This window comes from Pleurodeles waltl, chromosome 4_1 (genome assembly GCF_031143425.1).
Source record: "Pleurodeles waltl isolate 20211129_DDA chromosome 4_1, aPleWal1.hap1.20221129, whole genome shotgun sequence".
Classification (NCBI taxonomy): Eukaryota; Metazoa; Chordata; class Amphibia; order Caudata; family Salamandridae; genus Pleurodeles; species Pleurodeles waltl.
This window is the reverse complement of record NC_090442.1, coordinates 573515049-573535960: the sequence shown is the minus strand read 5'-3', so window position 1 is coordinate 573535960 and position 20912 is coordinate 573515049. Positions and strand designations below refer to the sequence as shown.

The 20912-nt window shown below is 45.4% G+C and overlaps 1 protein-coding gene across 2 annotated transcripts in view; it reads right to left on the bottom strand.

The window, feature by feature from the left end:
• Nucleotides 1-5401: 5401 nt before the first annotated feature.
• DOCK4 (dedicator of cytokinesis 4) overlaps nt 5402-20912 on the bottom strand; it is a 1300588-nt gene continuing 1285077 nt past the window's right edge. For both annotated transcript variants that reach the window (XM_069228963.1, XM_069228964.1), the window contains one exon: nt 5402-8080. In XM_069228963.1, coding sequence (XP_069085064.1) covers nt 7655-8080 — 426 coding nt within the window. In that variant the 3' untranslated portion in view covers nt 5402-7654. The remainder of the gene's footprint in view (nt 8081-20912) is intronic.

The window sequence follows — 20912 nt, the reverse complement described above, 5'->3', positions numbered from 1 at the left end:
AGTGAGCCCTGCTGCTCTCAGTGAGGAGGCTATTGACCTGCTGAGAGCCCTCACTGCTGGGCAATCTACCATTTTGAATGCCATCCAGGGTGTTGAGAGACATTTGAAACAAACAAATGCATACCTGGAGGGCATTCATTCTGGGCAGGCGGCCCAACAGAGAGCATTTCAGGCTCTGGCCTCAGCACTGATGGCAGCCATTGTCCCTGTGTCCAACCTCCCCCCTCCAACGTCCGCCACCCAGAGCCAATCCCCTGTACCTCAGCCTATCCCAAGCACACCATCAGACCAGCATGCACACTCATCAACACACAAGATTGGGCATGGCAAAGATAAGCACCACACACCCCACCGGCACTCACACAAGCACCATCCCCATGCAGACACAGCAACATCCACTGCCTCCACCTTGCCCCCCTCCTCCATGTCCTCCTCCTCCCTCCCTGTCTCATCTCCACTCACACCTGCATGCACTACCTCCATCACCAGCACGCCCATCACCACACACCACTCACGTGCAATCACCACCCCCACTGCCATTCACACATCCCCAGTGTCCTCTCCCAGTGTGTCTGTGAGCCCTCCTCCCAAAGTATACAAACGCAGGCACACACCCACCCAACAGCCATCCACCTCACAACAGCTTCCGGCCCATGCACCTTCACCCAAATTCAGCAGACGTACACCTCCTACAACCACTACCTCTTCCTCCACTCCCAAACCTCCTCCATCTTCCCGTCCCAGTGTGTCTAAGAAACTTTGCCTGGCTAACATTGAAATCTTCCCTACACCCCCCGTGCTTCCCCTAGGGCCAGGCTTTCCAGGTCCCAGCCCAGCACCTCAGCCACCAAATCCCTAAGCACAGTGGTGCCAGTAACTCTGGTCTCATCAAGTGCGCCACCCATCAGGGCTGCCAGTGTGCCACCTAACGAGGCCAAGGAGCAGGCCATTCGGCCACCTGCCAAGGTGAAGAAGGTGCCCACATCCCGGAGGGAGAAGCCGCACCTACCAGCAAGCAAGAGCTCCTCCAAACCAAAAGGTGACAATGGCAAGACACCAGCGGCAACATCAAAGGCACGGAAGGGACACAAGCCAAAGAGCAGGTCAGGACAGGGCACTGTGGTTCCGACTGAGGGACTAGAGTCACCCCTTCTGTCAACAACTACACCAACCAGCACCGCCACCTGCACGGCCACCTACACATCTGCTGCCACGCAACAGTCCCCAGCATCATCCTCAGTGGGCAGCCGTCCGAGGCTGCAGGAGATGTCCTGCTGTGTCCCTCAATAGGTGCAGACTCATGCACCACCACCAGCCCTTCCGCAACAGACACCGCCGCAAGCACTGCCACCAGTCCTGTGACGTGCTCAGACAGTGCCACCACAGCTGACATGGCAATCATCCCCAGTGGGCAGCCATCCGAGCCTGCAGGAGACATCCTGGACCCTGCCCAGCTTCCATAAGGCATGACCCTTAGCAATGTTTGCACCTGCAGGTGGCAGGCGAAGCCGCAGCAGGGTGGGGTATGTCTCTGCCTCCATGGTGTATCATGCTACCTGTTCCCAGGCAATCTTGTGGCACACACACCCAGGTGAGGGAATGGGACCTGCAACACTGCATGTGCAGCACTCTGGGCACCAAGCCCCCTCCAGAACCAGTGGAGAACTGCATCCACTCACACAGTCCTTGGCAGGATGAAGCACTCTGGGCACCAATCCCCCTACAGAACCAGTGGAGACTGTTATCCACTTGGGCGACTGTGGCTTTGCACTCCCCAGGATAGCTCAATGGGCAAACCACCTACTGGAAAGACTTGTGAGACTGTGGCTTTGCACTCCCCAGGATAGAGCAGTGGGCAAACCACCCACTGGACAGGCTTGTGAGACTGTGGCTTTGCACTCCTCAGGATAGAGCAGTGGGCAAACCACCCACTGGAGAGACTTGTGAGACTGTGGCTTTGCACTCCCCAGGATACAGCAGTGGGCATGGAGCCCCCTCGTGGAGCAGTGGCGTTGTGTGTTCATCCGACTGAAGTGCCCCCCTCCCCTTGAGGTGCCTGTTTCATTTCGATCTGATGCTCCTGCAGTGTTCTCTCTGTTTCGAGTCAGTTATCTTGTGTGGGCTTTGCCCATGCATTTTGGGACACTGATCCACGGACGATGTTTGATTAATATCCGGACTTGTGTATTTGGTGTACCTATTTGTATATACTGATTTTTGAACTTGCACTATCGGATTTTTATTGATTACAATTGTGACAATCATTTAATGTTGTCCTTGTGTTGTTCCAGGAGGTGAGGGTGTGTAAATGTAATGTTGCTGCATGTATTTGTGTGTATGGTGTTGTGGGTGGGGGTATTGCATGTTGCATGTGTGTCACTCTCTTTTCTCTCCCTCCTCCCCTGTGTTGTAGGTGCAGTACTCACCGTGGTCGTCGACGGTGTCTTTCCTGCTCCTGAAACAGAAGGCGGAAGACCAGCATGGGCAGGACGTGTAGTTCGGGCTCCATGGCGTCCTGGTTCCTTGTTGGGTGTTGAGAGGTGAGTGGTTTCCCTTTTGTGTACTATTTCCGCCGTGCTTTTGATCGCAATGGTACCACCCCGGAAAAGGTGGCGGCTAGGCCTCTTGTAATAGTGTGGGCGGTACTCTGTCTTCCGCCTGTCTGTTGGCGGTTACCGCTGCAGTGTTTGTTTCTACCGCCGTCGAGGTCGGACTGTTAAAGTGGCTGTCTGTGTTGGCGGTTTCCGCCATGGTCCTGATTCCATTTTTTTTCCGCCGGGCTGTTGGCGGAATTACCGCTGCTTTAACACTGACCGCCAGGGTTGTAATGAGGGCCATAGTGCCGGTAACTGATCGGCACCTCTTCCAAATGGTTGTCCCAACCCAGGAGTTACGCATCTGTCACCACTGTGAGATCTGGGTGAGGAAGGAAGAGGAGGTCTGTCACTAATCCATTTGCGGCCAGTAAGCCACCACTGAAGATCTTTTGCAGTACCCTGAGATATCTAGACCACGTTGGAGAGATTCTCCTGATGCTGCACCCACTGGTACTTCAGGTCACACTGCAGAGTCTGCATATGCCAGCAGGCATGCTTTACCAGCATGATGCAGGAGGCTAGAAGACCCAGAAGCCTCAGAGTCAGTCAGTCAGAGGCAGTCTCACCGAAATCTAGGACAGAGGCTGAAACATCGGAATCATAGCCAGAATATCCCGGACTGACTTGTCATTCTAAAGGAAAGGTGCAAAACTGCACTGTGTCCAGAATGTCTCTGATGAAAGGGAGTGTCTCAGAGGGAGGGACTCAGGTGCACCTTTGGTATGTTTATAAAGAACCCCAGAAAATGCAGCAGGTTTGACATAGTCCGGAGGTGGGTGATAATTGCCAAGGTGGATCCGTCTTCAACAGACAGTCTCTGAGGTAGGGGAAGACTGGAACCCCTGACCTCTGCAGATGGGCTGCAACCACTGTCATTACTTTTCTTAACAATCAAGGGGCATTGGAAAGGCCAAAGAGGAGCACAGCGGGCTGAATGTGCTTGTGTCTTACCGTGAACAGCATGTAATGCCTATGGGCCAACAGGACCGGCATTTGGAAATATGTGTCCTGCAAGTCAAGCACCATCAACCAGTCTTCAGGATCCAGGTGAGACTGGACCTAAGCCAATATGAGCATTTTGGATTTCTCTTTTTTCAGGAAGTAGTTGAGAGGACGTAGATTTAGAATAGAGCAGACGCCTCAGTCCTTCTTCAGCACTAGAAAGTAGTGATAATAGCAACCACAACCTACTTCTGATGTCAGCACCCTTTTGCGGGCTTCGTTGGCCAAAGGAACCTGCACTTAATGATGCAGATCAGCTTCAGCTGATCTTAGGACAGTGGCATGAGGGGCGGAATTTTCATGAATAGAAGGGGTGTAACCCTGCTGTACAATTTGGAGCACCCACTTGTCCAAAGTTATTGTTTGAAAATGGGGTAGGTGGTGCCTGAGCCTGTTGCCAACTAGTTGCTTGGAAGTTGCAAGGGCACATTAAATGGGTAAGGAGGTTGTGGCTGCCAGGAGGGTGGCGGACAGGGCACATCTCTGGCCTTGAGTACCATGTGGCTAGAGAGAGCCGCACCCTCTGCCACAAAACGTCTGTGGAGCCGGTTGGTAATAGTAGCAAAAATGGACATGGCTGGAAGACACTCCCATAGTCCAAGAAGAAGCAAAAGGCAATTTGGCTGGTGTCGGGCCATGGTGAGACCCAGCAACCGGGTGGTGGCACTATTGTCCTTGCAGAGCTCGAGAGCTGAATCGGCTTTTACACCAAACAGATGAGTGTCATTGCAGGCCATGTCCATAACGGGTGCTTGGACATACTGCAAGAAGCCAGTTGGCCTCAGCCAGGCGTGCAGACAAATCAATTGTTCTACCCAGCGAATCTGCCATGTCCAGTCCATAACATATCTTCTCACTTCCATTCTCTTCTCTAGTATTTCCATTTTCCTTACAGTTCTTTTTACCTTTGTGACTATCATTCCTGAGGACTAAGTAATCTCAAAGGAAAGTTAATAGTTCCTAAATTGGATTTACCTGTTAACCCTTTTATTTTTTTCGTTTTGAAATAAGAAACAGAACACGCGTCATAAATCTATATTAAGGTATGTCCCATTGGCACAAGTTATAAGACTGATTAAAAAAACGTGCGGAATACTACACTTGATTTACTGACCAAATAAGTACGGTTTTACTGTTCTTGTGAAAACAGAGTCGCACTCGGATATCCGGAAACCACCGAGGACTGCAGTCAGTGAAAATGCGGAGCCGCCTTTATACAACTTGGAAAATGTAGGGAATGTCAAGAGCAATTTCTCACGCAAACATTATTTTAAATTATTGTTGTAAACTTGATCTGCATTTCTTTCATTGCTGATACTTTGTGGAGGATACTGCAGAACCCCAGTGAGTGGTGATCCTGGACATACGTTGGGCTAGTATGAATATCCGGGTAGACCGGCTTTATTCTTGATATGCGGGTATTATCAGCACAGCTGCCTCTCACAAACATCAGCACTGGAGCGTGCACCGCTGCTTTGTAACATTTGCACAGGCAACTTGATTCAAGGATATGGTTTGCATTGCTATTATAAAGTTAGAAGATCAAATGAAACGTTTCAATGTTATTAGCAGACGAAGACGCATCTACAAAAGCATGCTCTGCTTTGGCTCTCACATGCGTGGTTCCTTTAAAAGAAAGAAGCGGGTCTTCCATCAGACAAAATAGCAGTGCCACGTTTGCTGATTATCTGTGTGTGTTGGCTCAGGTAACATTGCCCTGAATAATGCTGCAGCTGGCTGGTGAAAGTTTGTCAGTAATAAGAAATTGTGTGCAGCGGCTGCTCAATAAAAATATGCAAATCTAGATTAATCAAGTAATTTTATTTCATTTTATCCATTGCAGAAGAGACCAATATGAACACCTGGTAAACAGAACACCATTAAATGCTTTACTGCATAACTGATTTCAGTAATACACATCCATATTAAAAATTCTGCTTGGGGCCATGAGTTATGGCTGCAAGAGGAAAATAACACTGAGTCATACTGTGCTCAAACACTATTTAACAAAGCTAATAAACTACACCGTAAAATCAAAGAAGCTTTGTTATCATAAATGTGGCACCTTAGAAAATCTGACACGATAGACATATATTTACATCTATACATCTACCTATAGGTACATACATAGATAGATATAAATATATTTCTACTTTATTCATGGTATGTTGCATAAAACATGTTCTAGTCATAACCCAGCACTACCCTGGTAAGTTCAAGGTGGCAAAATGTATGAGACGTGGAGATAAAATAAATGTTCTCCTTTATCCCTAATGAGGTTTCACTAAAACATAAATATTTTATCATATATTATTTTTTCTGATTTTCAAATTTGTAAAGTCAATATGGCTGAATTAATGTTAAAAGCCCATATGTACAAATATTATTCTTCAATACATAAAGTATTTGGCATAATTATAACAATCGTACTGCATACACAAGTAGTTGCTTCTTTTTCTGGTTTACACTCACAATTTATTAAAATCGACCAGTTATATACAAAAATACTTGAACATTTATCATAGAAAATCTCTATAATCACCATCAACAGCATATATCAGCTGAAGTAATTTGATCGGAGGATATAAAAAGTGGTGATTGCCATACTGTCGAGCTATCAACAAAAGCAAACACAGTAAAAACAAAATGAGTTTCCCAGCAAAAGAGGGAAAAATTGTAACAGCATGATTTAAATCACGGCTCAAATCTCTACTGTTGATGATACGTTATAAACACTAAGCAAAGGAAACTACCGATACAAAATATATATATATATATATCTACATATATATATTGTGTACATCTTCCAAACATCCACACTGGGGTGTGTGGTCAGCAGTGAGAATGTACATATATACACATTCAAGGTGCTCTTCGCAGCGCTACTGGTTTGTTTTAACCCTCTCTGATTCTACACACACTGAACTTGAAAATGTGATGTCGGACTGTACAATCACCCGTCCACGAGGAAAGGGGAAACGTGTACCAGGAAGTAGATGCAAACTCCCAGGGAACACAGGAAGGAATAAGAATGCATCCGCAGTGTAGATTGCGCACGAGTCTAATATAATGCCCTTTTCAAAATAAAACAAGACCTGCTTGATAGGAAGAGAGCTTATTGTGTGAAAGTAGTCCCCCTTCTTCATTTTCCAAACTTTGTTTCTAGTTTGGCAGATGTCGTGGTGATTTTCACAGTATTAGATAAACGAATGTGTGCGGTTAGAAAACGCCTCCAAGTTTGGTCACTCGATTTGGCCCCAATGCTTGTACTTATTTTTCAAGTTCAAAATAATAACTTTGCAAAAGTGGTTAGTGTTAAATCTCTTTAAAAAATGGATGCCAGAGCATACCTGTATATACAATACATACATGCGCCAGAGACTGTACACTAATTGCTACAAAAGCACAAAAAATGTATCAGAAATTGGTTTCCTCAAAAAGGTTTCTGCCTAACTTCCTCTACCTTTGCACGAGTAAATAACATTTTGCCTTTGTGGGCAATTTCAAACAAACACTGCGTTAGTTTTATGAACGCGAAATAACACCTAATCCCCTGATTTTCTGCAGCCCAACTGAAAAGTGCCTCAAAACTTTTGTCTAGTGATTATCATACAATTGAGCTCAGGAAAATGTTGGCTTGTCTTGCCAAACATTCTTGTAAGAGTGCAGGTAACATTTCATGAAATCAATACATCAATTCCTTTGTACAACAAACGCACCTTGAAAACAAATAACCGCTTTCTGTGATCTTAAAGTGTGCTCCTGTTCTACTGTATATTAAAAAAGAAACCTTTATAAAAATGTCTGTATCACTATTTAACACTTGCTTCTCAAATTAAATTATACTTTATTAAAATCTATAAATCCTGCTTTATCTGGTATACCAGGCCAGTTATTTTTTATAATGTGCAACATATAAATTAAAAATCTTTTATATGTTCCGTGAGAACATTTTGGTAAACTATTAAAGTGCCTACGCTTTAACCATATTTGCTTTTACTACACTGCCAACTTCCAGGAATTTTCTGAAGATGCAGTAAACAAAAGTGACTTTGTTAGAGTTGGGAAACCTTCCTTGGAAGTGGTCTGGGCCTTGGCACAGTCTCTGTCCTTCGACTCCCATTCTCCAGATTGGTTGGCCTTATGACTGGAGGTTTGGGGGGAAGTGATGGAGGGTCGATGGGAACAGGTATGGACAGGCACTGAGGTACGGGAACCGGGCGGCGTAATGTCCGTTCATACACACTGTAAGGGGGTGGCGTTTTATTGTCTTTCCTCATGGGCTCCTCTGAAATACTGTAATTTGACATTGACACTGTCTGATCGCAGATTTGACTGTCAAAACCAGAGGTTTCCGAAGTGCTGCATCGACTCAGCGAAGAAATACCACTGCTGTAGCTTCCAGACAATACTGGTGAGTTGGAAACCAATCCAGAAGATGGGAATTCAACGGGAGATGGAGTAAAACCTTGAAAAGATCCCTGTAAAGGACAAGAAACACAGATTAGCAAGAGAAACAGAACTTTTTCAAATGTTCCAAAACGACAACACGGGAACGAAGGATCATTTTAAAAGATGGTCCTATAACAATGAAAATATAAACCATTATTAAAATGTTACACCTATTCTCCATAATAGGGACAGTATTTAAGATTATGAATTACGTGTGTGGTTGACTTCGATGCATACGTGTAACCTGAATTTTCATGTGTTCACACACATTCCCTTCTCCCTATTATTTACATTATCCATTCATACTGAAGTATGGTATTTGTGTAAACTTATGTCTAAGGTCCATATTCTGTCCTTATGTTATGCTTGTGTATGCTTACTATAAGTACTACATATTCTAAACATGCATAAATTAATGTTACGAAAACTGGAGTTATTGCACTTTATTACAGTGTGTATCTATACAGTGAATCCTGTGCATAACGCTGCAGGAAGTCCTCAACTTCAAAGATGATATTGACTTTGTGGAATATTTGTGGGATAAAACACTCCCTGAAGTACATCATAGGGATATTGCATATCACTGAGGAGGCTGAAGATCATGTGTTTGTGAGTTTGAGTAGCGGGTGCCGATTCCTTCCCAGCACTTAGTGCATACGTGTTTTCTCTCCAGTAACAATCCACCTAGGGGTTGTAGAACCAGCACACATTGAGGGATGTGCCCAGCCGCCTGCAGTTCTGTGGATATAACTGAGAGAACCAGGGGTTTAAGGACACTTTTGGAACCAGACGAATGAGGACTTTGCGGTTACACATTCCCTTGTTGTGTCCTGAGGAAGCCAGAACTAGCAGGCCTGAAACATGACCATTAACCAGGAGAAGTCCACCAGGAATGTGGTAACTATGAACTGATTTTCAGATATCTCCCTCTTGATAAGGTGGACCACCCAGTGACGGAGCACACCCAAGAAGGTAGAATTGGCCGTCGGATTAAGAAAACTTCCAATTAACAAGGATAGTGCGTCTAGTGACTGACGAGTATATAATGTACCAGACTAAGGGGGTCATTCTGACCCCGGCCGGCGGCGGAAGCCGCCGGCCTGGCTGGAACCGCCAGAATACCGCTGCGCGGTCAAAAGACCGCCGCGGGTATTCTTGGTTTCCCGCTGGGCTGGCGGGCGACCACCAGAAGGCCGCCCGCCAGCCCAGCGGGAAACACCCTTCCATGAGGATGCCGGCTCCGAATGGAGCCGGCGGAGTGGAAGGGGTGCGACGGGTGCAGTTGCACCTGTCGCGATTTTCAGTGTCTGCATGGCAGACACTGAAAATCTTTGTGGGGCCCTGTTACGGGGGCCCCTGCAGTGCCCATGCCATTGGCATGGGCACTGCAGGGGCCCCCAGGGGCCCCACGACACCCCATACCGCCATTCTGTTCCTAGCGGCCAAAACCGCCAGCAACAGGATGGCGGTCGGAATCCCCATGGCGGCGCAGCAAGCTGCGCCGCCATGGAGGATTCCCCAGGGCAGCGGGAAACCAGCGGTACACCGCCGGTTTTCCGTTTCTGACCGCGGCTGTACCGCCGCGGTCAGAATGCCCATGGGAGCACCGCCAGCCTGTTGGCGGTGCTCCCGCGGTCGTTGGCCCTGGCGGATTTTACCTCCAGGGTCAGAATGACCCCCTAAATGCCAAATATAAGAAATGTACAATCCCTGTGACGATGACCTGAGTACACACCCCACTTATATGGAATTCAGGAATGGGCATCACTGAGACAAACAAATATAAGGGTGGTTATTAAGAAATACGTTTTGTCCGAAACAGATTGATGATGTATTGTTAGCTAAGCACCGCAGGTCTATCCTTCCCGCTAGAGTTCTCTTCTTTTCTGTTTTCCAAGGTTTTGCACCATCATGTTCGGGAAGGGCAGACACTGTAGAAATTCGCATGGTCTGGCTCTGAGCAGTTACACGTATTTTCTTCTGAGTAAGGGTGTTTTGTTATCAATGGGAGAGGATCAGCACTTCTCATGAGGAAGCAGGGACAATGGAAAAGTGAATATCCGCACTTCTGCCCTTCAATGTGGCAAACACAGCCTTAAAAGGTGCTTCAACGGGGGGTATTGATTGTAGGGGCACCAGGATGCAAATCACCGGTTCGAACCAAAGCTTTTCAACTTTCCAGCTAACTAAAGCCACTAGTTGTGTCCATTCGTCAAACCACCACTACCCCGCGCCTCTCCTCTACCAGTGATCCCTCCAACCCGCTGGATTTTAGGGACTCAAGATATGCCCGCGTTCCACTAACTGGCACTATAAGTGGTTCTAGATTTTGTCATGTAAAACATACGCAGACACCAAGGGGCACATCAATGGAGTAAACGCCTCATAACACCCCAGCAATTTTAACAATTAGCCATGAAGGGTTTTTTCTCGGTCATCACAAAATATATATATATATACATATATATATATATGTATATATATATATATATACACACACGCCCACACCGTGCATGATAAAGTCCTTAAAACGACACCCTTTCACTTGGCTGCCTGGATACCTTTTCTTTTGCTACACAAGCATGCAGAATTTGCCCTAAAATCGAGTGACTTCCACACTCTTACCATGGATCTCGAGTTACTGTAGTAACGTATAAAAACACTGCAGCTTTCGAATGCTGAATACTAAAGGAGACGTGTTTACTGTTTCCACTGCAGTTATGCGTTTCGGTGTGAGAGCCATTTAGCTATCATGGTGCCGTAGCGCCCTCTACTGCTAAACTCAAGTACCCGCATTACCACACAGAAAGTTGATCAAACTGTCTAATTCAGAAAAATAGGTTTAATTCTGTGAAATATTTCAGTGTAATAGAGTTAGCATAAATAAAACAGAGATTTTACTGGGCGATAATTAAGCAACCGGTATGCAATGGATAGCCCAGTTGCAGCATCAAACATTTTCTGACAATTCTGTTCTTTCTTCTGGTGGGATTTATTGTTGTCTGGTGGGCATTCGTTTGTGCAAGGAACACATTCTGACATCAGTAATTCAACCGGCAATTCATCTTGTATTCAGAACAATGCCACGTTAATCACCTTCTTTAATGGCCATAGGTGATATATGCCTCTGCGCACCCCAGCATTGTCTGTTTTCACAAAACAAACAGCAGAACACGCAACGCACACAAGCTATTGCTTAAACAACGGCAGATTACGTCAAAAGCGATTGCCCATCAGTTTACTCCATGTCACCCCGTCGTACAATATATTCCAATCTACACGATGCACGCGAACGAGTGACTGTTGCAATAGAAAACACAGCTGCTCTATTACTTTCTTTGAACCTACACTAAAGCACACCCGAGCTCACGGGAAGCACGGAGGATGCACCGTCCCTTTCCCTTCGAACGGCAGGGCCTCAGTCGTAGCGCCTAAGCTCTGCCTTGCTCCGCAGCATGGCTACTGAGGGACACTATCTGACCCTCGCATGTCTCTAATGTTTAAAAGCAATCTTTTCCGCGCTTGCTCAGTTTGGCAGAGCTCACAAGCCCCGTGCGCGCTTTCATCTTTCTTGGGAGCTGAAGTACATTGGGGCAGTAGGAGCCGCCACATATTGTAACACAAGGCAACGGCGTGTGACGCTGCAGTAAGCAGTGACTCAGTGAAACTGATCGACGCTGAAGCCCTTGTTCATCTTCATCGGTCAAATTAACTTTCTCAACACATTGAATCCGGTGATTTACCCGGATTATGAAACTAGGGGCAAAAAGCACCAGGAGCTCCTAACTTTGAGCAGTAAGTCCAGGGGTGTAGCTTCCGGAGTGGGGTGGTGTTTGGGGTGTAAAAGACGGAACAGTGACCTCTGCTGCAAATGAGACAGAAACAGAGATACCCATCTGGTGGCTGAATTTCAAAATGTGAAACCAGATCACCTGGAATCAGTATATGCTTCTTTGCCTGTCCAAATTGGGTGACTCTAGACAAACAGTTTGTTTCACAGACCCTCCTTTTTCTTTATCATCTCACCTGAGCACACCCACATACTTGCTGATGTGCGCTCTGCAAGCCCATGTATGCTTCATTTAATAGACTGCAATGTTGCTCCAGCTACAATAAGAATCTAGACCAGATTTAGGGTTTACATGACTATTGACTTACCTCTTAGTTCACTTGTGGCATTGTCCTTTGAGGCGAGGCATGAACGTTTCTAACAATCACTTTTAATAAATGTCTGTCTATGCAGTGATATAATCTGATTTACTAAGGTTAAAACACTTGAGCATGTTAAAGAAATATCCTTTTTTGAGAGATTGTATCATATTTTAACATGATCTTTGTTGCATGATAATTATGGCAAACATTTTTATGGCTCGGCTCATGCACGGACTCTTAAAGCAGAGATAGACCCATGGTTTGGATTACCCTATGTATTTGCTTGCATGCATGCATAAATTTGCGACGTGTTTAGTACGAGGCCATCACTTACTTGAAAAAATAATTTGTGAAAGGCGAAGACTAGAAAAATAGAGCCCTACACATATGCACAAATTTGACAACTCTACCACGAAAGCTTCTTGTTGCAGAGACAAAGAAGAATATGTGCAGTGACAATGTATTTAAAATAAGTGATACCATGCCGGGGACTTCATGGCTTTGTGTTGTATGTGAACGTAGTCCTGAGGCCCTAGGAAGAACTATCAGGCCCAGGTGGGACAGGCAGGGGAATGGCTTCAGCAGGAGTGTTTCGGAAATGGACACCCATTAAAATTCATTCACGGAATGGCCGTCAGGCCCGAGGCCCTGAGAAGGGTCTGCTGTCGGCTTTTCTTGTCATTCTCATTTTTCTAAAGGGTTTTAACAGGTTACTTTTTAAAAAAATCAGGATCTTACATATAATAATGGCTAGTTTACCACAATAGTAGTAAATCTGTGCTCATAGAAGTACTCCCTGAATGGGAGCAAATGTACTACTTTTGGAACTCACAGGCATTAGCAGCAATAGGCTTGAAAAGCTGGGCCAGTCTCACGTTTCCAGGCATACTACTGTCAATCAAACATCCAAAAGGTGATAGGATAAATGCTTGCAAATAGTCTCACCAATGACAATTGTTCAAGTACCATTCCAACCCAACGTTTTTCTGCCCACTGTGCCACTCCAGATAGCCACCCACCTAATGCAAATCACCCTGACCCTCATAAAAACAGCCCATTCTGAACATTGGTCATCTCACCCCTTTATCCTTACCTCACTGCGTATCTAGCTGGGAAATTTGAGATAACTGCCCCCTCCCCAAGCCCTCACCCTCCCTGAATATTAGTGACTAAACTATGCCCCTGAGTAACTCATCTGGCAATTGTTATGAAATTCAGGGCTACAATAGGGAAAAAAATGGGCTACTGCAAGAAAGATGGCATAGATAGTGAAGAACAGTAATTATCCAGAACTCCCTCAAATTCTGAGTGTTGTTACTTTGTGTAATGGCTAGATTTTCAATGAAATAATTGCTACCTAGATAAAAGCAGCTGTGGTTCATGTGTGGGCTAGCCATCTGCTGGACGCATTTGTCAGTGAGGCATACTAGCGATGTTCCTCGTTACATCTTAATATCATTTTTTTTTATACCAAGTGCAGGGAAAGTTAACAGAAGATGGTCACTGATGTGTTTTTTTCATTTAACGTGTCTCAATTAAAGATCACGTTTGGGACCCCTTTTTTAACTAGTTGATTCTCTTGCCCCTATCAAAAGTTGACGTAGAGAAGTAATATTATGAAGATGAAATCTATAATGTACAAGAAGCATCCCGAGTATTTGGAAAGGGGAAGCAAAGAGCTGGCGGTTCTAAGGAGAATCCTTTTCTGAAGAAACTTCACAATCAGGTTTAAAGTTAAAAAAACACTGTTTTGCTAAAGTAGGGAGGCAGAGTAAGAGGGAGAATATTTTACTAGACATAAAAACAGGATAAATGTAGGGATTAAGGTTATTAAAATAGCTCATATTATTTGTTATGCTTTTGCTGTGCATTCTACTATTGTTCTGTGTGGCTAGCTGGGTTAATGAATTAACCAAGCAAAGCTGTTATGTGATCTCAATCATAAAGAGGGTCACCAGAATTGCATGGTGTGAGAAATTGGGCTGTTGGTTGTGTGGGGTGAAACCCTGCTCAAGCAATAGCCACAATCCTTGTCAGGGTGAACCACAAAAAGTCACTCAATTAACCTGTGCCTAGCATTCTGGTAGGCTGGCACAAAAGCAGTTAGGTTTGACTTAAAGGCAATGTTTAAAGTATTTATGAGGCACTTAAACAGAATAATCCAACACCAAAATAGCAAAATAGAGTATGTTTCAATGTATTATTTGACATGAAAATGACAAAAATCCAATCAATAGAACCAGTGTTGTAATTTGTTAAAAGTTTAAAGCGAAAAATAGCACCTAAATGATCAAAAGCGCCAACTGCAGACATCTAGTAGTGCAAGACAAGGGCAAACTTGAAAGTTATGGCCAATCACAATGGAGTGCGACTGGGATATACAAAGTGGATTGGGCCTTGACTCAGCTTACCTTCGGACTTAGAACAAATTTTGATATAAAATGTCTGAGAAGGTAAAGTTCAGCAGGGCAACGCAGCCTGTATTGTCCAAGGTGTAGGCGTCATCAAGGAGCCATTGGACAAAGCTGCATTGAAGATTTCCACGTTTGGACTTAGTCTCATTTTTTGGACGTTGAAACTCTCCAGCAGGCTGATGCTCCAGGCTGCAGCCAACGAGGGCTCCACAAGGCCGGTTACCCTTACTCCTTTCTGCAGGAGCAACTGATCAGGATTTGGTGCTGTGGAGAAAAATGTAGAAAGAGCTAGAGCAAAGTCAAGGCAACCAGCAATGCACCAAGGGTGGATGGGCGAGCCGGTAGATCCCAGTTCTACTCTCGGTTCTCAGAGGACTTTTGGCTGAAAATTTCATAAATTTAAAGTTTGGGATTTGGGCTATCTGGGCACCTCTAGTACCACTTTCAAGGGTGCATGGCTGAAGGGGCACCACTCGGATGTCCAGGACTCACTCCGATTGGGTCCAGGTGTGGGTTCAAGATGGTTGGAGCATTTTTTGTCCCTAGGGCTATGATAAGGAGGCAAGCCCACAAGCGCTTGGAGTCACTCAGGAAGTCCTAGGTTCAAGCAGAATGGCAGTTTCCAAGCAGCAGGGCAGTCCTCTAACGGCACAAGGAAGGCTTCAGGCAGCAGGGAAATCCTCTGAGTATAACAGGGCATTCCTCTGAAGTACAAAGGAAGGCACAGGCAGCGGGACAGTCCTCTGAGAATTCTTCCACAGATCTAGAAGTTAACTGAATGGTGGGTCTGAGCGTCCTAATTTTATACCTGTGCCAGCTTTGAAGTGGAAAAAACTTCTGGAGCTCCTCCGTCACCCCCAACCCCCCTCCACACAGAAGGGTCTGGAATTTCCTGGCTCTCTGCCCAGGTCCCAGGCTGTTTGTAGTCACAATACACTAGTGTGAAGGTCTTTGTGTGTGAGCTGAGGTAGTCTCTTTGAAGTGCAAGTGAGGATGTGCACAGCTCTGCCAGCTCACCCTGAACTGATGGCACAACCCGCCAACAACCAGTTCCCCTATTGTTTGGCTGTCTGGGAGGAATACACAAAGTCCAACTGCCAACTACACCTAGTCCTGTGGCCCAGGAAACATGCTGTAGGCACCAAATGGTTAGGACAAGAAAAGGGTAACTTTCTAGAAATGGCATTTTCAGAATTGTGACTAAAATACAACTTTACCATCAAAGAGGCTTTTAAATAGCAATTCCTTAGACACCAAACGTGACATTTCTACTTGCTACCAAGCAATAGTATTAAATGTAATAAGGTAACCCAATGTTACATTATGGGATGGGTAGGCTTCACAGTACAGAAAAATAAATTTGGGAGTTTTTCACTACCAGGACATGTAAAACGTAAAAGTACATGTTCAACTTTGATGACAATGAACTCTGCCCTTGTTTAGGGCCTACCCTACACGCAACTTTATATTTATTAAAAACTGAGTTTTAGGCATGGCAAGGGGTTTATTTCACCACGTCAAATTGGCTGTTTAAACTAAACTGCACAAAGATTGCAATTGCAGGCCTGACACATGTTTTAAGGGGCTACGTAAGTGGGTGGCACAATAAGTGGGTGGCAAATTAAGTGATGCGGGCCCACTAGTAACATTTAATTTACCATCCCTGGGTATATGGTATACCACTTAACTAGGGACTTATAGGCAAATTAAACATGCCAGTCAGGTGTAAGTCAATCTTACCTTGTTTAAGGGAGAGAGCACAAGCACTTAGCAGTTAGCAGTAGTAAAATGCACACACTAAGGCCAACAAAAAATAATTCAGCAAAACAGGAGGGGGAAGGCAAAATGTTTGGGGGTGACTCTGCAAAAAGTGCCAACTCCAACACATGGAAAATCAAAATTGACAATTCCTTTGGACAAAATCGACACTGTATTTAGCGCTGCATAGGTATTGCTTCTGGGGAAGAGAGTGGCTATCCACCTTCAGTTCACAGCCTTCTTTTCCTCTAGGTCTCCATCCTTTTATAGTATTGTCACCCTTGCAGTCATGTCTTTTTTATTATTTTCTAAATGGGACTTGGGTGCCCATACTGTGATGTCGGCTTTTCATCTTCATCTTCCCCTCATTCCACCACTCTTCTTCCCTCTGTAGATAGTTGCACCAATCATCTATGTTTTTTTGGTTTTGTTCTTGTTGCTCTGCTTTGACCGTTAACATAGTACTTACCACTCTGTCCCCTTTCAAAATTACTTGTTTGCATGCCAATCCTCTTCTTCCAGTGTGATTGCTTGTAAATATAGGAGAGTCATTATAGAAAAGAGGCTACTATTCTTTCCATTGGTTTTCCACAAAGTTCAAATTTCTGTTTTCTTAGTAAGTGTCAATGACTTTTTCGTATTGTGTTTACTTCTTTGTTAAGTGGATCTGGTATTCAACAATGATCAATTAATTTGCTTGTCTTGATTTTTCACCAAAAACGTTTTCCTCATTTTGAAATGTCGTCAAAGGAATCAGTTGGGTTGACTGCTCAGCCAGGATGTGGGGAAGGCTCTCCCAAAATAGAAGTCTGATAACGTTATAAATGATAACATTAACAAACGTACATTGTGGGACAATTATATTGACAGTACCAGTCAGCAATGAAATGTCAAAGGAGAAGCTTCAGAACTAGCTTGACCTGATAGGCAGCACCTGCAGGACTGAGGAACCAGGGCACTTTCATGGGAGTGCAAAGGAAATCCCAGGGCTACCAGTTATACATTTTACCTCGCATCTTTCAGCCTGCAGGGGTGCCAACTATCACTAGGTCATCACGCCTTTTCAATCTGTACTTAACCAGTCATATTTCTATTGGGAATATTTCTAACTACCTCTTATTAAATAGTTATATACTGGGAACATGGGTAAGGTATGCACCATGAAAGAAACATAATCCAAGCTGAACTTTATCCAACATGGTGAATTGAAGGCCGATGTTCTAGCATCCTGCAGTATTGTAATTCACACAGGATTGTAATTCATGTGAAATGTGATAAACTGATTTTCATGTTGTATGGGTTACCTTGTCATACAAGTGCGAACTGTAGAAAAGAAATCGTTAGAATAAGATTGTTTTAGAATACGTGTTTTAGAGCTGCCAAGTTTTCTTTCAGATTGCTATGAGTGACATTTTCATAATTTCAGTGTAATTATGAGTTGCGTATCAACGACTATGAGTGACACTTTCTCGCAAGCAAAATCAAACAAGGAAGACAAGGGAACCATACACATTTACAAGTTACTTACCTTCAGTAACGATACATCTGGTAGAGACATATTCTGGTTACAGATTCCTTACCATAGAATTTCCCCCCAGCCGTGAGACTGGATCTGGAGATTTTTCTTTGAGCAATACCCTTGTACGACTGTAGGCCGCATCGGTGGACTCCGCAGCGTCAATGGCGTCGTAGTCACAGTGATGACGTTGGGAGTAGTACATAGATGCCGTCTCAGTGCAGTGATGTCAGTTTCTTTTCACGACTTTCCACGCCAAAGCACAGAGCTGCGAAGAACACAGAGATTGATGCACCAGAGCTAAGGCCCTGAATGGGGAATCACTGTCCCTAGAATTCAGTTTGTAAGCGGGGAGGATGGGTAGGTTGGTAAGGAATCTGCAACTAGAATATGTCTCTACCAGAACTATCGTTACCGAAGGTAAGTAAATTGTACATCTGATAGAGACTTCTAGTTGCAGATTCCTTACCTTAGAATAGATACCCAAGCAATGCCGTCCTCGGAGGTGGGCTGCGAACCAAGATCATACTAGAAAGTCCTGCAGGACCGAACGACCAAAGTAGCTGTTCCGACGGACCTGACTGTCCAGACAGTAATGCTTAGCAAACGTGTGCAAGGATGCCCATGTAGCTGCCTGGTAGGTATCTAGAACAGGAACTCCACGTGCTAACGCAGTGGAAGCAGTAGTTGCTCTGGTGAAATGAGCGCGCAAGCCCTGAGGGGGTTGCTTCTTAGCCAAAGCATACCACATCTTGATGCAAAGAAGTACCTATCGAGAGATGGTACGTTTTTGCACCACCTTCCCTTTCTTTGCACCCACATTTCCAACAAAGAGTTGATCGTCCACCCGGAAATCTTTAGTGAAATTTAGATAGAACGCCAACACTCTTTTTGGGTCCAGATGGTGGAGTCTCTCCTCCTCATGAGAAGGATGGTGTGGGTGCGTAAAAAGTAGGTAAGGTGATGGACTGGCCTACATGAAAAGGCGTAATGACCTTGGGAACGAAGCCTTAGTGCGCAACACCACTTGTCAGGGTGCACAGACAAGTGTAGGGGGTTTGAAGAAAGACCTTGAAGCTCACTCACTCTGTGAGCAGAAGGGATGGCAACAAAAAAACAGTCTTGAAAGTAAGGAGCCGTAATGGACAATTGTGCATCGGCTCGAATGCAGTACACTTTAAGAAAGTAAGGACAAGATTGAGGTCCTACTGAGGCATAATAAATGGAGTGGGAGGAAACAAATGGGTGAGACCTTTAAGGAATCGATTGAAAGTAGGAGACTTAAAGAGTGAAGGCTGATCAGGTAACCTAAGAAAGGCTGAAATAGCCAATAAATATCCTTTAAGGGTGCCCAAAGCAAAGCCCTGCTGGGCTGAAGAAAGAATGAACAAAAGAACCTAGGATAGAGGAGCGGAGAGGAGGTCAACAGATTTGTTGGTACACCATGCCACAAATGTATGCCAACGACAGACGTATACCATTTTGGTGGAGGGACGCCTGGCTGCCAAGATTACATCACAGGCTTCAGGTGGAAGGTCAAAAGCCATCAACTTCCACCGCTCAATCTCCACACATGAAGGCAAAGAATGGACAGGTTTGGGTGGAGAACAGTCCCCCTGCTGCTGCAACAGAAGATCCTTCCGAAGAGGCACAGTTTGAGTGGAGGATTAGTGGCCATGCTCAATAGCTCTGGATACGATACCCTCCGTGCCCAGTCCAGACCCACCAAGATAACTTGGGCCCGGTCGTTCCTGATCCTCTTGAGAAAAGAGGGTAGAAGTGGAATAGGCATAATGAGGCCGGAGTTCCACTCGAGACGAAAAGCTTCTCCGAGCGAGTGCCGCCTTGGAAACTCCAACGTGCAAAACAGCTGACATTGCGCGTTCTCTGCGGAGGTAAACAGATCTAACCAAGGCTCTGCCTACTGCTGCAAGAGACCTTGCGCTACCTCCAAATGCATAGCCATTTGTGATTGGCAATGCATTGACGGCTGAGTTTGTCTTCTCTGGCGTTCAGCGAGCCCACCAGATGTTGAACTACCAGGGTAAGGTCCTGATGTTCCAGCCATGTCCAGAGGCGTAGCGCCTCCTGACAAAGGGTCCAGGACCCTACACTGCCCTGTTTGTTGCAGTACACGTGGCAGTAGTGTTGTCCATAAACACTTGCACTACTTTCCCTTTGAGAGAGTGAAGAAATGCTTTCAACACAAGCCTGATCGCCTGGAGCTCCAGAAGATTGATATGGAGCCCAGAGTCCGCAGCAGACCACAGGTCTCTGATCTCCACCTTTCCTATGTGGCCACCCCATCCCAGAAGTGATGCTTCTGTCACTGTGGATATATCTGACTGGGGGAGGGAGAGGGATCTGCTGTGGATCTAAAGCAGATTCAGAAGCTACCACTGCAGGTCTTTCGCAGTCCCCTCCGAGATCTGGACCATGTCAGAGAGATGTCCCTGTTGCTATGCCCACTGGAACTTCAAGTCCCACTGCAGAGCCTGCATATGCCATCTGGCATATGTCACTAGCAGGATGCAGGAGGCCATGAGGCCCAGCAGCCTCAGAGTCAGTCTCACCGAAACCCAAGACAGAGGCTGAAAGATCAGAATCATAACCTAAATATCTTGGACTCACTTTTCGGGAGGATAGGCCCGAAACTGCACTGTGTCCGGAACCGCTCTGATGAAAGGGAGTATCTGAGAGGGAGTCAGGTGCGACTTGGGCATGTTTATAGTGAACCCCAGGGTGTGCAGGAGGTTCGCCGTAGTCTGAAGGTGGGAGATTACTTTCTGGCGGAGAAGTGCCAAATGATCCTCAAGAATATGGCTGACTGATGGAGGCATGGCTGGTGGGGCAGATTCGAAGGGGAGGGAGTAGCCTCTTTAAACGATCTGCAAAACCAACCTGTCCGTAGTTATGGATTCCCAGTGGGGCAGATGATGGTGCATCCTGCTGCCCACTGTACTAAAGTGAGGGGACGGACTAGGAGGGTTTGGAGGCTGAATCAGGAGCAGAGGAAGACTG